Source organism: Oenanthe melanoleuca, chromosome 2 (assembly GCF_029582105.1).
Source record: "Oenanthe melanoleuca isolate GR-GAL-2019-014 chromosome 2, OMel1.0, whole genome shotgun sequence".
Classification (NCBI taxonomy): domain Eukaryota; kingdom Metazoa; phylum Chordata; class Aves; order Passeriformes; family Muscicapidae; genus Oenanthe; species Oenanthe melanoleuca.
Genome location: NC_079335.1, coordinates 146,096,705 through 146,117,410, shown reverse-complemented (window position 1 = coordinate 146,117,410; position 20,706 = coordinate 146,096,705). Strand labels below are relative to the sequence as shown.

Below are 20,706 nucleotides of genomic sequence, written 5' to 3'. Positions count from 1 at the left end.
CAGATAGGCCTGAATAGAAAATAAGTCCAAAATAAGATGTGTTAGAGAGAAATGTGGGTCTTTAAACTTCACACCTGGTTCTGGAACTTGTAGGAGGGAGTTTTCAAGCCTTCCCCATTATCTCCCTGAAATACTGAGGGGATGTCTGAAATCCCCTTTTTATTTACCAGTAGTGCAAGAAGCATCTGTTTGTAGCCACCCCTAAAGGCAGCCACAGACAGTGAGCACAGAAAATCCATTTTTCTGGAGGAGGCTGGAGCACAGGGGCAGCACTCGGACCTGGTTTGAGCACCTGGGAAAATTTTTAATCTTCCCTTGGATTCCTGTGTGGGTTGTGAAGCCCAAATGGGAGTTTTCCATTATTTCAGGTAGCTCCTGTTTAGAGAGATCAGTGGATTGTTGTTTGGGCTTCAGGATATCCATGAATTTTGTGAAATCCACTTCTGAAGTTGCAAATAGATGGGTTGTGTCACAGAGCTAATGTGTGACAAGAATGTGTGTATGGTTAGGGGTGCCTTGACAGGAAAACAGCTGATAAAAGGTTGGTGTGGTAGGATCCCATTTCTGGCAGCAAAAATCCAGCTTGGACATCAGCTCAGCCAAATCCTGAATGCTGCAGGTTGGGGGAGATGAGCCACAGTGGGATGTGGGAATGCTCTGACATCATCTCCTCCTTTAGGACAGGAGCAGCTGCTCTGTCAGGTTTTGAGAGTTTACCATAATGTGACTGCTGCAGAATTTATCTTAATTGTAAAATATCTTAATTTATCTTAATCATTATGATTAATTTAGCTTAATCATACAAAGTTCAGATTTTTTTTCATGAAAATCTGAACTTCCCTCAGTCAGGGCTTTGTGGCAGTGAAGGTGAAGCCTCAGGTGGGTGCAGGGCTTTGATTCTCTCACCTGGGCCATTGTCCTGCAGTGTCCTGACAAGTGTCCCAGGTGTGGCAGGGGACAGCTGTGCTGTAATGGGTCAGAGAGGGTGTGCAGAGAGCACAGGGAGGGATTCTGGAATCAGGACATTCTACCTGGAGAGATCTTGGGAGCATGGAATTGTTCAGGTTGGGAAGGACCTGTCAGATCATTGAGATCACCCTGTCCCCAAGTGCCACATTCAGACACTTTTTGAACACTGGTGATTCCACCACTCCCCTGCCATCCTGCTCCAGCCCTCATCACTCTTTCAGGGCAAAAATTTTCCATAATTTCCACCCTGAGCCCAGCCTGAGCTGTCCTCTCGCTTCCTGTCCCTGTTCCCTGGAGCAGAGCCTGACCTGGGGCTGTCCCCTCCTGTCAGGGAGTTGTGCAGAACCAGAAGTTCCCCCTGAGCCTCCTTTTCTTCAGGCTGAGCCTTTCCCAGCCCACTCAGGAATTCTTCCCTGGCAGGATGGATTTTCCCACCTTGCCTTGGGATAGGGATGGCTGGACTGGAGGAGCCCTGGGGTGTGAGTGGGGGGAGCTAGAAATGAGGTTTATGTATAAATACAGCTTTGGCAGACCTGATAACTGCTTTTTTTGGGTTTTTTACTTGCTTTGAAACAGGAGAAGTTGTTCCTTAGGAGTCTGATTGCAATGCTGCAGGCTCCAGAGGAGAGGAGCTGGGGGCTGACAGCAAGGACGTGGTGCAGGTGCCACCCTGGGCATTGCCAGCCACAGGTGAGTCCAAAACTGAACTTTTGCAGGGAAGCAGAAATAATGCCAGAGTGTTCTGGGTTGGAAGGGACCTTAAAAATCCTCTTTTTCACCCCCTGCCATGGGCAGGGACACCTCCCACTATCCCATCTTGCTTGGACACTTCCAGGGATGTGGCAGCCACAACTTCTCTGGGAATCTGTGCCAGGGCCTCCCCATCCTGACAGGGAAGAATTTCTCTTAATGTCTGATCTAAATCTCTCCTTCTTTCATGTCACAACACTATCAATGTCTAATAGCTCTGATGCTGTTTAATTTAATATATATTTATACATGAAATAATAAGATTTTACTGGTGAAGTTGTGTTCATGTGTTTCTCCTCAAAAGAAACTTGGAGAGTATCCAAGTACAAAGAGCTGCTTGAGGCTTTTGGAAATAATGAATGGTTTTGGTAAATTTTTTGCCTGTTCCTTCACTGTTTGAATGAAAAAAATTAGTCCAAATGACCTGTCTGGTCTTTAGGTGCAGTTTTTTATTGTTGCTTTTGAAGATAATTTATTAAGACCAGTGGCTTTCCCAGGATTTGCAGGGGAATAAAGTAAAAGCCCTCCTGAAGACTGTAGGAGTTATAATTTGAATTTTTTTTCTCCTTTTTTTTTTTTTTTTTTTTTTTTTTTTTTTCTGCAACTTGTTAGTGGTTCCTGTGTAAAGCCCAGAGGAGAATTTGTGTTTAACTGGGTGGAAGGACAGGCTCCAGTGTTTTGGAAGCACTGAGCCTTATCTAGGGTACACAAAGTCCCTTTTCTCCTGGGCTTTAGACACATTGTCCTGCGCAGCTCCCATCAGCAGTGATTAATGGCTCTGGAAATAAAACTTAAATCTGTTTGTTACAGATCCTATTTTTAATCTGTGCACAGTATTTTATCCTCTGGCCAAGGGGCAGGAATTTCTCAGTCTCTGCTGCTTCCTGGTAGCCCAGAGAGGACCAGGGCTGGGCATTGCTGCAAAATTCCTGTGGAATTCTGGCCTGGCTGCATCCTCAGGGATGCCTGTGTTTGTTCAGAGTCAGAATGGAGGTGTGAGCTCTCCTGATTTAATGGATAAACACTGACAAGGTGTTTATATGGGATTTTACAGGATCCTAGTGCCTCTAATTCTGTTATTAAATTAGGGATTGGTTTGGATGTGCAAAATCAGTTTATATCTCAGTATAAACTATTTTTTTTTCCAATTTAAAAACATTCACTGCAGGGTTGTTCTTGTAGGAACACACCTGACCAGAGAATATTTCTGTCCCACCTTTTCAGAAAATACCCAGGAGAGGAGATCAGACTCTGTGACAGCTTCCATTAGGCCAAGGATTAAAAATAAGGAAGATAAATTAAATTCAGAGAATTCCAGGTTGGAAGAGGCCTCAAATATCTGCTCCTTGGCATAAATAATAAATAAATAATATAAATAGTGAATAAATAATTTATTTATAATATTCTTTTCTGCAGCAGTACTTGGGTTACTTTTCTTACCCACATTTTGCTCTGTGGAGTTCCCAGGTGTCCCTCCCTTCTTTCCCTGGGCTCCTCACTGGAATATTTTGTATTTTTGGGGGATGTAACAGGGATGATGGCTCTTGTTTTGCAGAGGGGATGTGTTTTCCTGGGACAGGTGCATTCCCAGTCTCACAGAGCAGGAGGGTCTGAGCTGTGAATGAGCCAACACCTAAAATGTGAAACCTGTGGGGAATTCCCCTTGCTGTGCAGTAAGTCAATTCTGTTCTTGCATGTTTATTTTTAGAAGACAGATTTGGGTTAATTTAAGGCAAGGGAGGGAACATGATTTAGACTTAATACTTTTATCATGGCTTTATCACACATTGCTATGAAATAAATGAAAAATTCATTTAGTTCAGGAAATAAAAGCAAAGCTTTGCTTTGCTGCCTCTACTGCTCACTAGATAAACATCTAATATTAAAAAAAATATTTTTCTCTGTTCAATGCAGGAAACAAACCATGGACACTCAGTTTTTCTCCCCATTACTGGGAGCTGTCCCCAGTCCCCCCACGCCTCCAGAACCCTCCCAGGTGTGCAGTGACTGGCTGGGATGTGCTGAGGATTTTGGATCCCAAAATGCCTTCCAGGAGTGCCCAAAAAAAAGGTATCAGCATCCCTGCTGTGGCCTTAGGGCTTCTGGGGACTGGGATTCTTGTGTTGAAGAACAAATGGGGATTCTGGATATTTTTGGGGAGAGTTTCTGGCATCTCTGGAAAATCAGTGGATTTTCTTTACTCTGTAATGGTTGTTACTGAAAAAAAGGTGTGGGGTTTTTTTTTTTTTCTTTTTTCTATCTTCAAGGCAAGTGATGGTGACAGAATGTTGCATTTTTTGGAGGGAATTGGGTGATAGAGACAGGAGCTTTTGAGGAGCAAATGCTCTTTTAAAGAGCATTCCTAATACCTCACTGCATTTCTTTTTATCATTTGCTTAAAGACAAAATCTGAGATGGGCAGGGAGTGGAGTCCACTGGCTCACAAGGTGCTGAAAAGTAATAGTTAAAGAAGATACAAGGATTGCAAAAAACCCTAAATTTTTGTTTTGCTCATTTTCAGTGGGAAGTGTCAGAGTGATGTTTATTTTTGAATAAAACATCACACAGCTTTGGTGTCAGCTGTGAGTCAATTTTAAGCAAGGAGTGGCAATTAGCTAATTAAAATGTACAGTATTTTCTTAAAGCAGCCTTTAGATCATTGCAAAGTACTTTACAAACAGAAAAATTATGGAATTAGAGTTAATCCATATATACACCCATTCTGAGCCTGCAGATATTCAGAATTCCTTGAGGTCTGCTTAAAAAAAATAGGAAAATAAAAAACTTTGCTATTTGATCAAGACACAGAAAAGATCTGGTTATCAAATATCAATTCTGCATTCTCAACACATTTTGAAGAATCTTTCAAGTGCATCCTAAATTAAATCCAGATCCCTTAGAGAGGAAACTGAGCAGTCATGGAATAAATCAGGGACTGAGGTGGAAGTAAAACTGTGGTGAGGTCTTGAAAGCCAGCAGAGTGTAACTTTTCACAGTGGCAAGAGATTAAAAAGTTGATTTTTTTATAAGATTTTGTCCCACATTTTATGGTCTCTGTTAATCAGCAAAGTCAGTGAGCAGTTCTGTGGCACCAGGGAAAACTCAGAGATCCTCAGGGACACTGAGAGGAACCAGAACAAGGTGGGGAGGGAAGTTTATTGGAGCAAAACAATGAGGATGGAGGGAGGGAGCTCTTTAATAGCTCTGCTTTAATTAACTTGTGAGCAAGAGTCAGGAGTCATTGCAAACAGCTCTGTAAAAATCTTGTCTTGTACCTGAAATAAAAGTTGAGTTTGTTTAAAAATTGTTAAAAACTTTGGGTGTTTACCAGAAATATTTACTAAAATTTTGACCTGCCCAAAAGGGGATTAAAAAATGGCTCAACTTAAGTATCTATAACTTACATATAAATTATTTTTTGAGATTAGCATAATAGGTTTTGAATTAATTGGCAGTAGATAAATTAGAATGCTCCAGACTTTGAGAATATTGATCTTGTTTATGCTCTAAGCAAGACAGTCAAGGTTTGAAGGAATGTCCACGTGAAACAGTTTTGTTTCTTGGAAAGAGAGGAAAATTTTTGCAGCTTGGAAAGTCTCTGGTGAAACAAAAAGGAAAATAATTTTATTTCACTTGGGCTGTAGAATTCACAAATGCATGATGAGATTTCTGTAGAGGGATGCTGAGGATACATTAAATTCAGAACAACTAGAAAATGCTGCTAAATAAAGGTTTGATTTTCTTTTTGCCTGTTTTGTATAGGAGAAAATCACTTATTTAAAACTTTGATTATTTTTTTTTGTGGGTTTTTTCTTTTTTCAGGGCATCAGTAAATCTTTCTTACTCTGGCAGTGGCCCTGATATGTTTGGGTTGGTGTCAAGCATTTTAGAGGAGCCAAACAAGCCAGAAGCAGCTACAGATTGGTGAGTTTGTTCTGAGAGCTCTTATCATTTGTGTGCTGGCTTTTATGCCCATTGTCACACAGATATAATACACATTTTTAATTATTTCAGAGTTGAGTAATGATGAACTTTTACATCCCCTTAAAATGTAGAAGTGTCTTTATTTGCTATTAAAAAAAGAAACAAACTGAACTGTTAAAAATGCAAATTTTAAATCAGCTTTACAGCATTTGAGGGGGGAAAAAAGATGATAATTACTTCTAACCAGTAAGGAGTTGACTGAATAGAGTGGAATCTGAGATATTTGATAAATCCAAATAAACTCTGTGTTTCTGAACATGCAGAATAAACAGTGTGGGTGCTGAGATTTCACAGAGCATTTTCTCAGCTGCACTGGGAATTTTCCTCCTGGTTTTGAGGAGAGCTGTGCATGGTTGGTCAATAATGCAACACAGGGGAATTATTCACTGTGTGAATCATTTTAAAGAAACATTTTAAATCCTGACAGGAGGTTTGTTTCACTCTGCTCCAGGAATTCTCTCTCAGGATTGTTTCCCCCTGTGTGGGCACCTGCTCTGGGCAGCAGTGGGGAGTTCCCAGCTCAGCCCTGTGTGCAGAACAAGGATTTTCCCAACTTGCTGGGCACCAGCTGCCAGCAGGAACCCCTGCAGGAGCCTCCTGACGTGGAGATGCTGCACAGAGGTTTGGGAGACCTCCAGCTGCTCGAGTCTTGGCTCTCTCACCCCAGCAGTGCCCCCAGGAAGGCTCACCCTGAAAATCCCTCTCTGCACAGCAGCACCACGGCTCCCCAGGAAGGGTTTTCCTTCCCAAACCAGAATTTGTGCACTTATGACCACGGGAGGTTAAAACATGGGTCCAGCTTTAGCCCTTTTTCTCCTAGGAATAGGGTGAAAGAAAGCCCCAACGTGCAGGAGTTCTGGAAAAGTGAAAGAGCAAGGGGAAAAGCTCTGAAAAATTATGCTCAAGGACAAATTAATTATTCTCCTGATCTTTCCAATCAGCCTGGTGATAACCCTTGGGATAAAATACCCCAGGACAGCCACCTGTGTTCTAAAAGATATGGAAACTTCACAGCTGCTCACAAACTGGAGTCATCTGTCCATCCATCACTTCATTTTTTCCATCAACTCCCTAAGGAAAATGATTTTCCTGGAGGAGCAGATAGAAAACCCCAGGAATTCCATGTGCAAAATGGCCATCGTGGCTTTGCTGTGGGGAATGCTTTTAATAATAATAATAATAACCAGTGTAAAGTGAATATGGGCCCTAAGGAAAGCTCTCCTCAAGTAGCTGAATATGATTTATCTGTGAAAAACGCTGTGCAAAATGGGACTTACTCCTCATACCAGGGGTGTGTGTGGCTGGATGGGAAGAGCCTGGCAGCTGCACCTGAGATTCCATATGGGAAACAAATGGCCACGAGCCCCCAGTCCTCATCAGGGGTCTCCACCATGTCTGGGGGCTCTCCCACCCACCAGCCTTTCCCACAGCCCTCCTTCTACTCCCAGCTCCTCCCTGCCTGCAAAGATGGGAGCTTGCACACATCTAGTGGAGTTCCCAGTCGTGTGGGGGCTCCTCATGTTGTCTCAGAGAGCCAGGAGCAGGTGAGAGCTGCTGGAAGGTGCCAGGGGATGAACAAGGAGCGGCGGCGCCGCAAATTCCCCGCTGGAGCTTCACCCCACTGGCTCCTGCAGCAGAGAGCTGCAGGTGAAGACCCTGCTGAGAAATACCACAGGTTCCCAAAAAGGCAGAGCCAGGAAAGTGGCAGTAAAGAGGACAGAAGAGGCAGAAGGAATTGGATCCCTCCTTTGGGGTCTGCAGCCCCAAGCCGCCAGCCCTTCGTGTTTCCCAAAAAGCACAACGGGGGCAGCTTGTCAGATTTCATCAACCCTTCTCTGCTTCCTTCTTTCCCATTCATGTCTGATTTTAGGCAAAATCCCAGCTTCCCTCCACTTAACCACCAGCTGCTTTCATCAGCAAAGAGTTTTCATTTCCCCCCGCCGCCGTTTCCATTCTCAGACCTCGCTGACCTTTTGCACTGTGATGACTTCACCCCCTTGGCTCCCCTCATCAGTGATCTGCTCCCTGGGGAGATCCCTGGGCCCTGCTTTGCCTTCCCAGCCCCGTTTCACAGGTGCAGAGCTCCCAGGAGCCACAGTGGCCCCTCCACCGAGCTGCACATCCACCTGGAGGAGTGCTACGAGCAGGGCAGAGCGCTGGAGAGGGAGAGGAGGAAGGTAAAGCACAGTGGGTGATGATTCCTGATACAGACTGGCTTTAAGAGAGAAAGTTTTATGGTGTTTCTGCTTTTTTAAGAGTGGTTTTGGTATTTTTTGTGTTGTTGTTTTGGGGATTTTTTTTGTTGGTTTGGTTTGGGTTTTTAGATGCAGTCACTTTCTCTTCTCTTTTTTTTTTTTCTTGTTGTAATAAATCTCTGGTTATAGTAAAAAAAAATGGAGTAACTAATCCTGGGCACCCTCTATGTGTCTGTAGAGAAAACCTACAATATTTTTTCTTGTTCCCAAAGGAAATTTCAGTTTATGCTGCTCTCATTACTGTCACTTTCCTGCAACAGGCTCATTCCCAGAACTGTTGGCAGGGAGGCAGCACACTGATAATGAGGGTATTGCACTTGGGAATGAAATTCTGTGCTCTAAAGAAGTAGGAAGAGCTTTCCCAAGAGGAGTCAAATCCCTGAATTCCATGCCAGGTCTCAGAAAATAAATTGTCCATAACCCCTGGTTCTAATTATGGCTGTGCTCCATGTGTGAGAAGCCTCCTGGTTATTGGGTAAAGGTGTCTGAGCAAACTAGACCTGCAAAATATCTTTTTTTTCCCCATTAACAGCTGTGGGGCCTTGCTAATGGACTTTTGGAATTGTGAGTGGAAGTGTCTGTGTTGTTCTCTCATGCATGCCTTTAAACAAAACTCCTCTCTGGCCTTCCAGGAATTCTCTGGAGGTGAGAAAGGGATGATTCTTGCTCCAGTTTTTCCTGTTCTCAGGCAGGTTTTAGGACACTTGCAAAGACCAAGTCATAGTTTTTTGATCTCCTGCTTTTTATTTCATCATTAAAGGAGGGTTGTTTATCCTCATACCTCATATTTATTAATCAAAGGAATTTAATTGACTCCTGGATCTGGTGCATTCCAAGTGATCCAGTTTAATCCCAGTGAGCTGCTCTGGGTTTCTCAGGGTGTTTTGTGGTTACAGAATATAAATTGTTCTGAGTCCTCCAAGCCACAGCCTGGCTCCCATTCCTGCAGCCAAACCACATTGCTCAGGAGGGGATGACTGCAAGAAGAGAGAAACTCCCCCTGGGATTTGATTGAATTCTCTCTCAGCTCTCTGGAACCTGCTCATTGCAGCTTCTTTGGGGTCACAGCTGACCTGTCTTCTTTCATAAACCCCACTTTTCCAGGGATCTCACATTTAAAGCATTTCCACAAGTTAGGAGTTGACTACAATATTGCATGTGCATGTATTTTAGTTAAATTCTCTGTAATTCTTAATTACCTGGTGCCATTATATGAATCCATGACCCTTTCTCCATCAATTATTTTTTCTGGATGCCTTTCAGGCTCCTCAGATGATGAGTACAGGTAGAGTCAGCTCTTGTAATCCATGTTAGGCAGGGCAGGGACTAAATAATGGCCAAGTAAAGCAAAAGAGAGAGACTTCATCACATACTTTCAGTAAAACACACACAGTGTGAGTGTGGACTTAGCCTTGCCTTGAGCTGCAGTGCAGCACCTGACCCCTCTCTCCCACACCCATGGTACCCTGGGGATGGAATGAGATAAGGAATCTACTGCTCACTGTGTCTTTTTTACTCCATGTGTAAGAATTTCCTATCCAAAAATAGATTCAGTGATGTTTAGTCACTGTCTGTGTCAGACACTGGCTAAGCCACTCTTTCTCAGTGGAAGTTTGGCTGCTGTGTTAAAGATTTTCTCTGTTAAAGAAAAAAGGTGTCAGTTTGTTAAGTGTGGTTTCATTCTGATGCAATTTATGCTGCTGCTATCACCTGGTTCTCTTCTTTTAATAATCATAATATGTGACATCTGAGAGAAGCAGTGAGAGGTGCTGACCTCTGAGGGAGAGCTGAATTAGAGAAATATTCCTTCAAGGAAGCTGGAGAGGGACTTTTGAGAAGGGCATGTAGTGATAGATCAAGGGGAATGATATTAAACCAAGAGAGGGCAAGGTTAGATTTGATTTGGGAAGAAACTTTTGCTGTGAGGGTGGTGAGGTCTGGCACAGGGTGCCCAGGGAAGCTGTGGCTGCTCCTGGATCCCTGGAATTGTCCAAGGCCAGGTTGGACAGGGCTTGGAGCATCCTAGAACAGTGGAAGGTGTCCCTGCCCATGGCTGGGGTGAAATAAAATGATCTTTAAGGTCCCTTCCAACCCAGCCCATTCTGGGATTCTGTGATATTTGGGAATGTTTTTCTATCAGTGCACCCAGGGTCGCTCACTCCTAATCCACCTGAAAATCCCAAACGGCGCCAACAACAGATTGATGACAATACACTGATCCCAAACAACCACAGTGACAAATGATTTCCCTTCCAGGCTGAGGCTGAGCTTGCAAGGCACTTCCCAGGGCAGCTGGTGCCCAGCCCCAGCCCCGTGCCCCAGCTCCCCGTGACCCCATCGCGCGTGGATCGCCTGATCGTGGAGCAGCGCCGCCAGCGAGCCAGGGTAGGGCTGCTGCCCCTGCCCCCCCTGCCCTCCTCCAGCATCCAGCTGTTCGTTCAGCACTGCTTTTGGTGCTTCCTGCAGGTACTGGCACTGATAGCAGGAATGGAGAGGCTTCGTGGTGCTCCCGTGCACAGGAACATCGCCAGGACCTTGGAGCTGCACCTGGAAGCCATTCAGGTGACCCAGGCACGTCGGAAGGAGGAGATTGGGAATGCTGTGAACCCCCAGAGTCACGGGGTGCCACGCTACAGCAACGAGAAAGGTAATGCTGCCCACCCCTGGGGCCCTCAAAGCTTTTCCAGGATTTAATTGTGAGTGTGTTCCGCTTAAAAATGTAAATTTGTGATGCGCCGCAATTCTCATCACCAGCAGAAGAAAGTTTGCAAATACACAAAAATTTCTTGTGAGGAAAATTAATCCACAAACACCAGAGGTTTATGTCCAAAATGGAGGCAGAGGAGTCCTTTTTGCTTTATTTGAATAAAGGGAGAGGCCATGGGGCATTCCCCTGAGTTCTCTCAAATTTTTGGAGGACGCAGCCTCCCTTTTATCCCAATTTCCCGGCCACATTTCCCTCTCTCTTTCCCCTTGGGCTGAGGTACTTGAGAGGCACAGATTTCCCAGGACACCTGATATCTGACATTCCCCTCTAATGTACAACCCTTGCTTTTAATTTTTAATTTTTAATTCTTATAGAATTCTAGTTCCTCCCTCCCCCATTGCTTTTTTCATCTTCCAATATCCAATTTCATTTATCACCAAACCTACAGTTTGTTTGTAAAGGCAAATCTCTTTTCCCATTCATCCATCAGTGGAATCCTTCCCATTGTTTCTTTTCTCTCTCAGTGCTGGTTTTATCTACCAGCAGATCTACAGCTTGTTAGTAAAGACAAATGTGACATTCCTCTCACTCTTGTCACTTTTAAAGACTTTAAATTACTTGAGTTCTATTGGATTTTTTTTCCTGTTCCTAGTTTAAAAACTTTGACATTTTTTCCTGTAGAAGACAACTGTAAAAACTTATCAGTGATAATACTATATAACCATAAGTGGTTGTCCTAAAAGCAAAAATGTGCTCATTTATAAGCAAGTAGACTTATTTCCTGGTATGGCTAAACTTTGTGTTCTCTTCAGCTTATAAAATAATAAAAAAATTGCCAGTATTTTGCAAATCAGTTGTCTGTCTACCTTATCTAAATCACAAACCCACCAGGAATGACATTCCATGTTTCCCAAATTCTATTGTACTAAAGCCAGCATAACCTGCAGCAGTAAATGTGCCAATTTATAGTTTGGGTTTAAAGATAATATTTTTCTTCAGTAAATGCCTATGTCTCAGAACAAAGGAGGATTTCACTCCTTACTGCTGAAGTGAAGTGGGCAGTGAGATTCCATTGGCTGTGGAATAGCTCTTCTTGTGAGAGAGAGAGAATCAAAATGTTTTGCTTTTGCAATTCAGGGGTCAAAAATTTAAAATACAAAATGAATATAAAATGTCATGGCCTAAGAAAAATAGTCCTATATACAAACTAACTCTTAAAATGACTCCTAAAATTTTGATATGACTTGAACTCCAGGTGTGAGTCAGGAACAGCAGAAGGAAGGTTCTTGGCCAGGCAGGAGAAGTAGTTTACAGTTGTTAAGTGGATGGTTATGATTAGATTTAATGCCAATACAGCACCTAAATACTGCCAATGCTTTTATAAATAACAGCTCTATCACCTGTTCCAGGGAGTTATGGCATCACCAGGCCATGTTGGACTCTTTTTTTTTTTGCAGACCATTCACATGAGATGTTACAGCTGTCCTTACCTGTTCAGCTCAGCTGCTCCTTGAGCACAGTTTGCTCAAGGCTGTGAGCTGAACAAATTCATGCAATTTGGGAAAAAAAAAAAAATCTACTAGTGTTTCCAGGCTTATGCAGTGCTGTGCTTTTCCTGTTGCAGGTGTGCTGGCCCTGGCAGCTGCCCTGGCAGCCCTGGCTGGTGCCACGCGCCGGGCTCGCACCGCGCTCTGGTGCGCGCTGCAGGTGACCCTGCCCAAATCCCCTCCAGCTGCACCCCAACATCTGCAGCTCCTCCAAGGACCCCTGCAGCAGCTTTGTTCTTCAAGCACCCAGGAGAAAAGCAGCGTGGAGCACGGAGGAAGAGGAAGTGAGGAAGCTGAGGAAGCGAGGAAGGTTTTGGAATAATCGCGGAGAAGAAGAGGAAAGCTGAGGATGGGGAGGGAGGGCTCAGGTCCTGCCCAGCACCAGGACAGGTGGATTTCATAGCATGCCAGGGTGCAGAAAGGGTTAATTGAGGTGCCTGCGTGGTGATGGAGTTGTGGTGCTGTGGAGGGACACATCTGCTGGTGGTGGTACAGCATTTTTGACATTGCTGCTGAGAATTTTCATGTTCAGAGGAGCTGAGCGTTTCCTCAGAGCTTCCCCACAGCTCTGAGTCCAGCCAGAGTGTGGTTAATTAATTCTCCTTTTCTTTTCAATTTAGCACATTTAAAGGTACTCAGTAATCATTCAGGGTTTGTTTTATTTTTATTTTTGCACCATGTATAATTTGTTTTCAGAGCCAAAGTGACCACTGAGTGGTTTGCCCCCCATCACCGTGCCAGGAGCTGCTGTGCTGATGTTTTTTGTGACAGGTTCTCTCATTTTGACAGGAATAATCAGTGTTCAGTGCTGGTTGTGTGAGAGGCTTCAGCAGTTGTGCTGCCACTTCAGTTTCCAGCAAAACTGGTGTGAACTGAGCTTTTCCATGGAATTGTTTTTTCCACTAAAAAAAGTGGATTTTGTAGCTTTGCAGTGTGAACTGCATGGAAGTGCACGTTAGCAGGTGATAGAAAACTTGCTCAGGATTAGAAATTAAATTTATTGATTCCTCAGTGGGTTTAAAACCAGTAACAATATAAGATAGTATGCACTTAATTAAAAAAAAACAACTATTATTTGTTATTAATATATGTTCATGGTACTATAATTTTTTCAGACACATTCCATATTTATTTTAATGTTTTCATTGAATGTTTATTTAAAAATCTATTTTAGTAACACAAAGTTAAATATTTTGCCAAATCTTCCTAATAATCTGATTTAATGATTTACTCAGGAACTCTGTATATTATTATATAAATATACACATGGTATATAGGCATTTTTTGGGAAAAGGATGTTTGCAAAATATTTACACAAAGCTAACTATGTACTAGGTTACCAAAGCTGTTTCACTGATTATTTTTTTTGGTGTGGAAGGTTTAATATTTTTAATTGCTGTTAATTAGTCTCCATTGTGTGGCTTAGACAATCAGAGTGTGTTTGTTCAGGGTGAAAATTAATAAGAATAATTAATTCAAGGTGTGATCTTAGGGCATTTAGGAATATTTTAATGCTTTAACAAGTGTTTTGCTATTCCACAATCTCCTAACATGTACTAATAATTAAAGTTCTTGAGTATCAGGATATTAATGAACAGCTTTAGAGAGCAGTTCTTAGGTTAAAAGTGAATTAAGTTGGGGATATGAACAAAATTTGAAGGACAGGAATCATGATTTTTATGCCATGTGGTGTTCAGTGTGGAATTTGAGATTTTTGTGGGTAATTATAAAACTGTTCCCATATATATTTGTACTTGCAAAACTGTTCCAACCTCAGCTGTGTCGTTCTGGATCTCTGTGGATGTTTCTAGAGCAGATTTTGTCTCAGTAGTGCCATCCTTAACTCTATTGAGGGGTGGAAATTTGTAGCTAAAATTTACCCAGACCTCATTGTAATCCACTGAGTCAAGTTTAACAGCAAAAGTAGATAGAAATCAGATTGTTAGTATTACAAAATCACATTTTTTACCCTAAAGAAAGTGAATTCCACTTAACAGATTCTTTTCAGCCTTAGCCTAAAAAACAGGTACCAGAGTTAATTTAGTGTGTTTTCTCTGTGTGTACATGCAATTTATTTGCACAAACTAATTTAAGAAGGTTCAATCTGCATTTGTGGAACTGATTGTGCTCCACAGCTTAAAAGTGGAGTTTGCAGTATTTCAGTTCGTGGGTGATTTGGGGGTTTAATTACCTAAATTAATTTACCATTGCTGTGCTGACAGGAAATCAGAATTTCAGAGTCTGGATCTTGTTGTTTTTTATTTTATTTTTTTTCTGTTTACAGAACCAGGGTTGTTTTGTAGTGGTGAATGTTTAATTGGTTCTTATTGTGTTAATTAACAATCTTAATTAGTTCATAGTTAATGTGCCTTGAACAGTCTCATTTTTCCAGAGTGTTAAAAAGCTGTGTGGTCACTTCTGGTTCCAGTTTCAGTTTGAAAATGCATTTTCAAGGGTTACAGGGTGACTGCAATCAGCACATGCTGTTAATTAATTTAATTAACACACAGGCTTGTCCAGCTCTGGGTTCTTTAAGGAGCTCAGTGGCTCTGGAATGTCCCCCTGGATCATGTGCCTGGGTCAGCTGCTCCTGGTCATGCCCTGCAAATGCTCCTGTTTCACTTTGCCTTGCTCTGTTTTCTTCACAAAAATTCCAGGTCTTCAAACAAACAAACAATAAAAAAAAAAAATTATATATTTTTTTTTTAGTGCACCTTTCTTTAAATGAGTTGGTTATGGACAGCATCAGACCTAGAATGAGTTTTGCCTTCAGTTCTTAATTTCAGAATGCTCCACTTCTGTAATTTTATTACATAATTTTTATTAAATTATTAAATTATTATTTTATTAAATCATTTTGCATTTGCAGGGAAAAAAAACACTTTTTTTTTTAAATACCACCTGGAGTTTCAGCAGCTCTGTCAGTCAGAACATAATTTTTTGCTGCCTCGTGTTTAAATTGGTAACAAGGTACAAATTCTGCAAGTCTTGCACTGAATTTTTGGTGTGAATAAGCACAAGAATAATGCTTGTGGCTTTAGGGACTAATTGTATTCAGATTTTATTGACTTCAGGGAAAGCAGAATTGAGGCTTTGGTTTACACTAAAGCCAAAGAGATTTTGGTTTGGAGTTAGGTTTGAGTTTTAGAGAGAGAGAAAAAAAAAATCCCCCTTTCCCCCACCCCATTTTGAGAAGCAATCAGGTAAAATTCAATTTATTCTCTTTATTTCCATTTTCACCCTCCACTCATCTTTCTGGAGATGTAATTGTTTGGGTTTTTTCCCCTGTGTTGATTTATACTTTTTAGATTTTTTGGTGGGATGAAGGTGTCAGAGTTGTAGCCAGTCATGGTGCAGGGATACTGGATTGCTCCAGGTTAAATAAATAGAAAACTCATTTTTCCCTTTTTGAGTCAGGATTATTATCAGGGTTTTGCTGTAGTTGTTATTGAATCTCTGATGCTTTAAAATCCTAAATTGATAATCCAGTACAACATAAACTTAAGAATTACAATTATTTCTGCATTCTGTGTAAAAAACTGGAGATTTTTGGTGACTTATCTTTATTAAGTCCAGGAGGAAAGCCAGCAACACGAAAAAAACTCTTTATTTTTCCTTTTTTCAGGTTATAGGTTTTATATCTCTGCTTTTCTGTATCCACAGGCTCCCTCTGGCAGTTAAGTTGCTCTGATGCCATTTATATAAACTAAAACTCAGAAATTGTTGTTAATTTGTTATTTCCATTAGAGCAGCTTGCAGAAAGGTTAAGTTTGTGGTGCTTGTCTTGCTGTGGCCTTTTCAGGGGTGGGTGACATTTAATTCCCAAACTGCTGCTATTGGATTTTATCCTTTCCAAACTGAATATTTCTCTTTGCTGCTGGAATTTACCACCACTACCAATATTTTTGTCTGCACCTGAGTGTGTGAAATTTGGAAATTATTTGCCTTAGTCAGCTGTGGTTCTCAATAAGTCTCTTATTGTCATTCCTGGTATTTATTTTGGATAAATGGGTGGTTTGAGGTGGGGATTGTGAGTAGTGAGAGGTTTGTTGAGGTATTTCTGTTTTCAGAGGAGTGTGGGGATACTCCAGGTTTTTTTGGGAACCTCCTTGGCTTTCCTGGACATTTTTCCAGATGTGCCCACGAACACAATGTCCTGGGATTGGCTTTGATCTGCAGCCCCTTTTTTGGGATATAAAGGATGAAAAGGGAGATTCCAGAAGGAAAGAGCCCAGAGAACCCAAATTCCAGTGGAGAGGATCTCTCTCCTTTTGGATTCCACGGTCAGGAGGGATTGAGGGACCAGGAATCTTTGCTTGAATCCAGATTCTGCTGAGATTTTGGGCAGAGTTGGCTTCTTCCTGCCCTGCTCTGGTGGCCAACCTTCCTCCCAGGTGTGGGCCAGGAGGGCTGGGGGACAGCAAGCCCAGGGCGTGGGGCTCTCCCTCTGGGATCACATCTCCTCCTCTCCTGGCAGGATTGAAACTCAGCTTTTCTGGGCTTGGCAAAGGACAGAGAGCAAGGAGAGCTGAGCTCCAGATGGGTTTGGTTGTGGTTCATCTCTGTTACTCCTCCAGTGGCAGAATCCAGCTTGGTTCCATGGGATATTCACACAATTTTTACTGAATTGCCATTAAGTCATAGCTCTGATTCTTGCAGGAAGTTGGATTTTTTTGTCTTGTTTAAATACTGTAAAAATTATGCAACAAACAGACCTTAAGCCTATATATCTTTTTTAAATTTAATTTTTACCTGCTCTGGAAGCTGAGTATTGGAATTTTTTTTTTTATTTTGGTCCATTTTTTGACTGAGAGCTGCAATTTTGAGAAATGCTGCATGGTGGCACAGCCCAAAGCAGTGGGGTTTGGGGATTTTGTTCTATATATATTTATTTCTGTGGCAGAGTATGTGATCTTAGCTGCACAAGTAAATGTTAAATTCTTTATGGCCACAGTCTGCTACAGATTTATTTATTTTTCCTAATGGAGTCATTAAAGTGGAAGAACCTTGAGTTATTGATTATTTAGTGTTTGTAGATTGAACAGGACAGGGAGCACCTCACATCAATCAATATGAGGGCAGTTGAGTGTGGAATATATATTTTAATTTTTTTATTTTTTTAATTATTGGGCTGCTGAAGAGCTGAGTGTGGTCCTGCTTCCACTGAAGCCACATCTTTTAAGAGATTTCTGTCTTGATTTGATTTTTTTACCTTGAGTTCAGGAGTTCATTGAACACAAGCTCAGTGGTTCACCTTGAACATTTATCAAGAAACTCTGGAGGGATGAGTTCCCAGCCTCTTCTATAAGGATTCTTGGAATTAGCTGGGATAATTTTGCTTTTTCTTCAAGCTGAGGAATGTAGCAGAAACTGGGGGGGTTTCTGGGAATTCTTGCACCTTGTTTTCTCCTCTTCTGCTTCAAGGGAAATAGAGCCTTAACCATGCTGAGACCTTGATTTATTCCCTGTGCAGTTGATCCATGGCAGTCACCAGCACTTTTTCTTCTTTGGTTTGTAGCACTTGAGATGTCTGATTTTTTTTTTAATCAATTATTTTTTTTTGGTAGAGAGCTGCTTTGTAATTTTCTAAAAATAAAATAATAACTTTGCCAAGAAAATTTATCGGTGATATAAAATGGAAAGTCCTTATTTTTCTTCATTAGCAATACTGTAATCAAAGGTGCAAAATAATGTATTTAATGTTCATGTCTGTGCTGCTGGAGATTGAAAATATATTGGGTTAGGAGCAACTTTTAAACAAATTGAGGAATAGAGTTATGAATCCACTTTGCTTGTTGCCAAATGAGCTTTAAAAAGGAAAATATTTGCATCTAGTGTATTAAAAAAAGCACTGGTTAGAGAGAGAATAAATCAGAATAAGGATCATTGCCAGACAAAGATTGCTTTATGTTTTTTACTGAATAAAACACAACTTGTTTATGCACAATAGTAACTTAATGAGCATAGTTTTTCACAGAATTATTGGCTGTTTCCAATATATAGATGGGAAAAATAAGTTTCCTTTTATTTTTTATGACAGATACACAAAGATGAATAGTATCTATATTTTAATATTACTGTTTGGTGTCTGAAGTGTATCATTTGAGTGTGTGTTGGTCAAACTCATTTCCTTAAAATATCCCATTTTACACAGTTAGTGAAACATTACTGACAGAGATTTTGGTTGTGCCTAACAGAAATATGTGAAATTATAACTTAGCTTAAAAAAGTAAATTGTTGATTATGCAAGATTTTAATCATTAATCAATTTAGGCTTATTTAAATGTGTCTGTAAAACAACTGTGGATGTTTGAACGCTGCAAAAATCTTAACTTCTACCTCTTGTGTAACTTCCTTTAAACTCCCCTTCACAGATGTGCTCTGGTGCCACAGGGTGTTGGTGCACCTCAACTTGGGAATTTCATCTGCTTTTCCTTTTATTTTATTTTTTTCTTGTGGAACACCAGGATGCCTTGTCATGTCCACCTGTGTTGAACTGATGGAGTGTGAGAGTCTTCAGAAACAGGAGAGTTCTGAAATAAATCATGGCCAGTGTAATTTTCTATTTCCTATGTATGTGGTTTGATTCCTTTCATTTAAATAATCACCTGTGCTGTGTGGACGTCTTTAATAAATATTGACAGCTTGTTTAGATCAGCTCACACTGTTTCTCAGCTGCTGGATTTCAGTTTGGTAATTCTGCCTCAAAAAGACCTGTTCTGTGTTCATGACAAATTAAAATATTTTGTGGTTTTTTGTGACTGGTTTTGTTGCTTTAATTCTGTGGGAGAAGGGGAAATTTGGGCTGAGGGATCTCTTGGATCACACAGAAAATTCAGATTTTCATCAGGGAGCTGAGAATAAAGGGCAGATTTCAGTAAGGACCTCAAGGGATGTTATGGGGGAATTGGGATGAATTTGGCACTTTTCTCAAAATAAATTGCCAAGTGTCCCAGATCTGGTTTTGTTGGCAGAGATCAGAAGCACAAGTCAAGAATTGCACAGGTAACAACAGATTTTGGCTGGTTTGTCCTGTGGAGCTGAGTGTGATGTTCTAAACCTTGACAGGGAAAAGTTTTTTGCTTTAGAGTTGAAAATTTAAAAACATTTTTTCTTTTCTGGTGACAGGAGGAAAAAAATAATTGACATGAATGTTTTATTAGTGGAGAAGGTGTAAAAATATCCACAGTGCTTTGGACAATCTAAAGATATAATTTTGATTCCTGTCTTAGGGTGACTTTATAATACTTGTATTCCCAATTTTCTGTTCTGTTGGTGGTGAATATTAACTTCTGCAATTTTAAGGCTGGTTCCAGAAGTAAAAAGGGAAAAAAAGAAGTGCAGAGTTTATTCTCCAAGACTGCACTTGCTCCCCGGCATCCTTCACACAAACTAAACAAAGGTAAACAACAAAAAAACCCTCTCCTTTACTCTTAATTAATTTTTCTAATTGAAAAAAAAATTCCCTGAACTATATTTTTTCCTTTTTCTTAAAATTATTCAAACCTGCTCTAAACTAAAAATGCAAAAAACCACTAAAAATTCACACCTATACCCACCAAACCTAGCCTAAACCACATTTCCCAGTGCCAAAAAAACTAATAACAAACTAAATAAATCAAACTACAACCCAATCAAAAAACTGTTCTAAATTCATCATCTCTTTAAAACAACAAAAAGTTTTGGTTTTCAGTATCATTCAAGTACTAAAAAGTACTTTTTCTGTTGAATAAACAGGTTTTTTTCCACTTTAAAAAAAAACAAGAATTCCCCAAACTAGTTAAAAAAACCCAAAAACTACTTAAATCTATTTGCTAAAAACCCCCACTCAAAAATTTTCTCTCTAAATTTACTCTAAACCAAAACAATTCCATCCTCACTGACCTGTAAACATCAAATATCCCAAATAATCCCTCCTGAGCAGGTTTGTGTTGTTGCTGCTGCTTGGACACCTGTTTTATAAATGAGTTTTGGAAACCCTGCTAAGAATCCTCCTCTTTTTTCCTCCTTTTGCAGAGAGAAGGGGATTTCCAGAGCAGATCATGAGAGAAACATCCCTCCCCTGATGGGCATCTCTGGTTTTATTTGACTGCAGCTTGGTTGCTTTGATACTTGTTCCAAAACACCTGTGGTGGAATAAATGCAACTATTTTAGTGGGACTGTGCTGGCAGCTTGCCAGAGGAGGTGCTTTGGAAAACAGGCACAGGGAAATGAGTTCTTCCCAAATCAGCCTGCTAACATTCAGTATTTGATGTTGATTTTTAAATAATATTAATCAAAAGTGGCTTAAATCCACATTTGTGTGATAGGCTGGGCTTTGTGAAGTTGTGAAAGTCAATTCAATCTGATTTGAATAATAGTGTCATATAAAAAAAAATAGAATCTGTAATTCCACAGCACCAACTCCCTCCACTTACTTGAGGAAACCTTTGATTTGGAGCTGATCAATTAGGTTGCTTAGATAATTATTTAATTTAGGAGTGTTGGGTTGCA

At 40.9% G+C, this 20,706-nt stretch overlaps 1 protein-coding gene across 1 annotated transcript; it reads left to right on the top strand.

The window, feature by feature from the left end:
- The first annotated feature begins 1,379 nt into the window (after nt 1–1,379).
- On the top strand, nt 1,380–15,019 carry LOC130249351 (meiosis-specific coiled-coil domain-containing protein MEIOC-like). The gene is made up of 8 exons (XM_056484051.1): nt 1,380–1,659; nt 3,275–3,392; nt 3,634–3,789; nt 5,542–5,643; nt 6,155–7,880; nt 10,215–10,343; nt 10,425–10,605; nt 12,290–15,019. Exons 3-8 carry the CDS (start codon nt 3,644–3,646, stop codon nt 12,532–12,534), a joined length of 2,529 nt encoding a protein of 842 aa, XP_056340026.1. The 5' UTR covers nt 1,380–1,659; nt 3,275–3,392; nt 3,634–3,643; the 3' UTR covers nt 12,535–15,019.
- Nucleotides 15,020–20,706: the final 5,687 nt, after the last annotated feature.

Excerpts from the sequence above, each read along its gene's own strand:
- LOC130249351 (XM_056484051.1), top strand. The coding sequence starts at position 3,644 with ATGGACACTCAGTTTTTCTCCCCATTACTGGGAGCTGTCCCCAGTCCC. Across the intron at positions 3,790-5,541 it reads CAGGAGTGCCCAAAAAAAAG|GGCATCAGTAAATCTTTCTT; the intron begins GTATCAGCATCC and ends TTCTTTTTTCAG. Across the intron at positions 7,881-10,214 it reads TGGAGAGGGAGAGGAGGAAG|GCTGAGGCTGAGCTTGCAAG; the intron begins GTAAAGCACAGT and ends TTTCCCTTCCAG.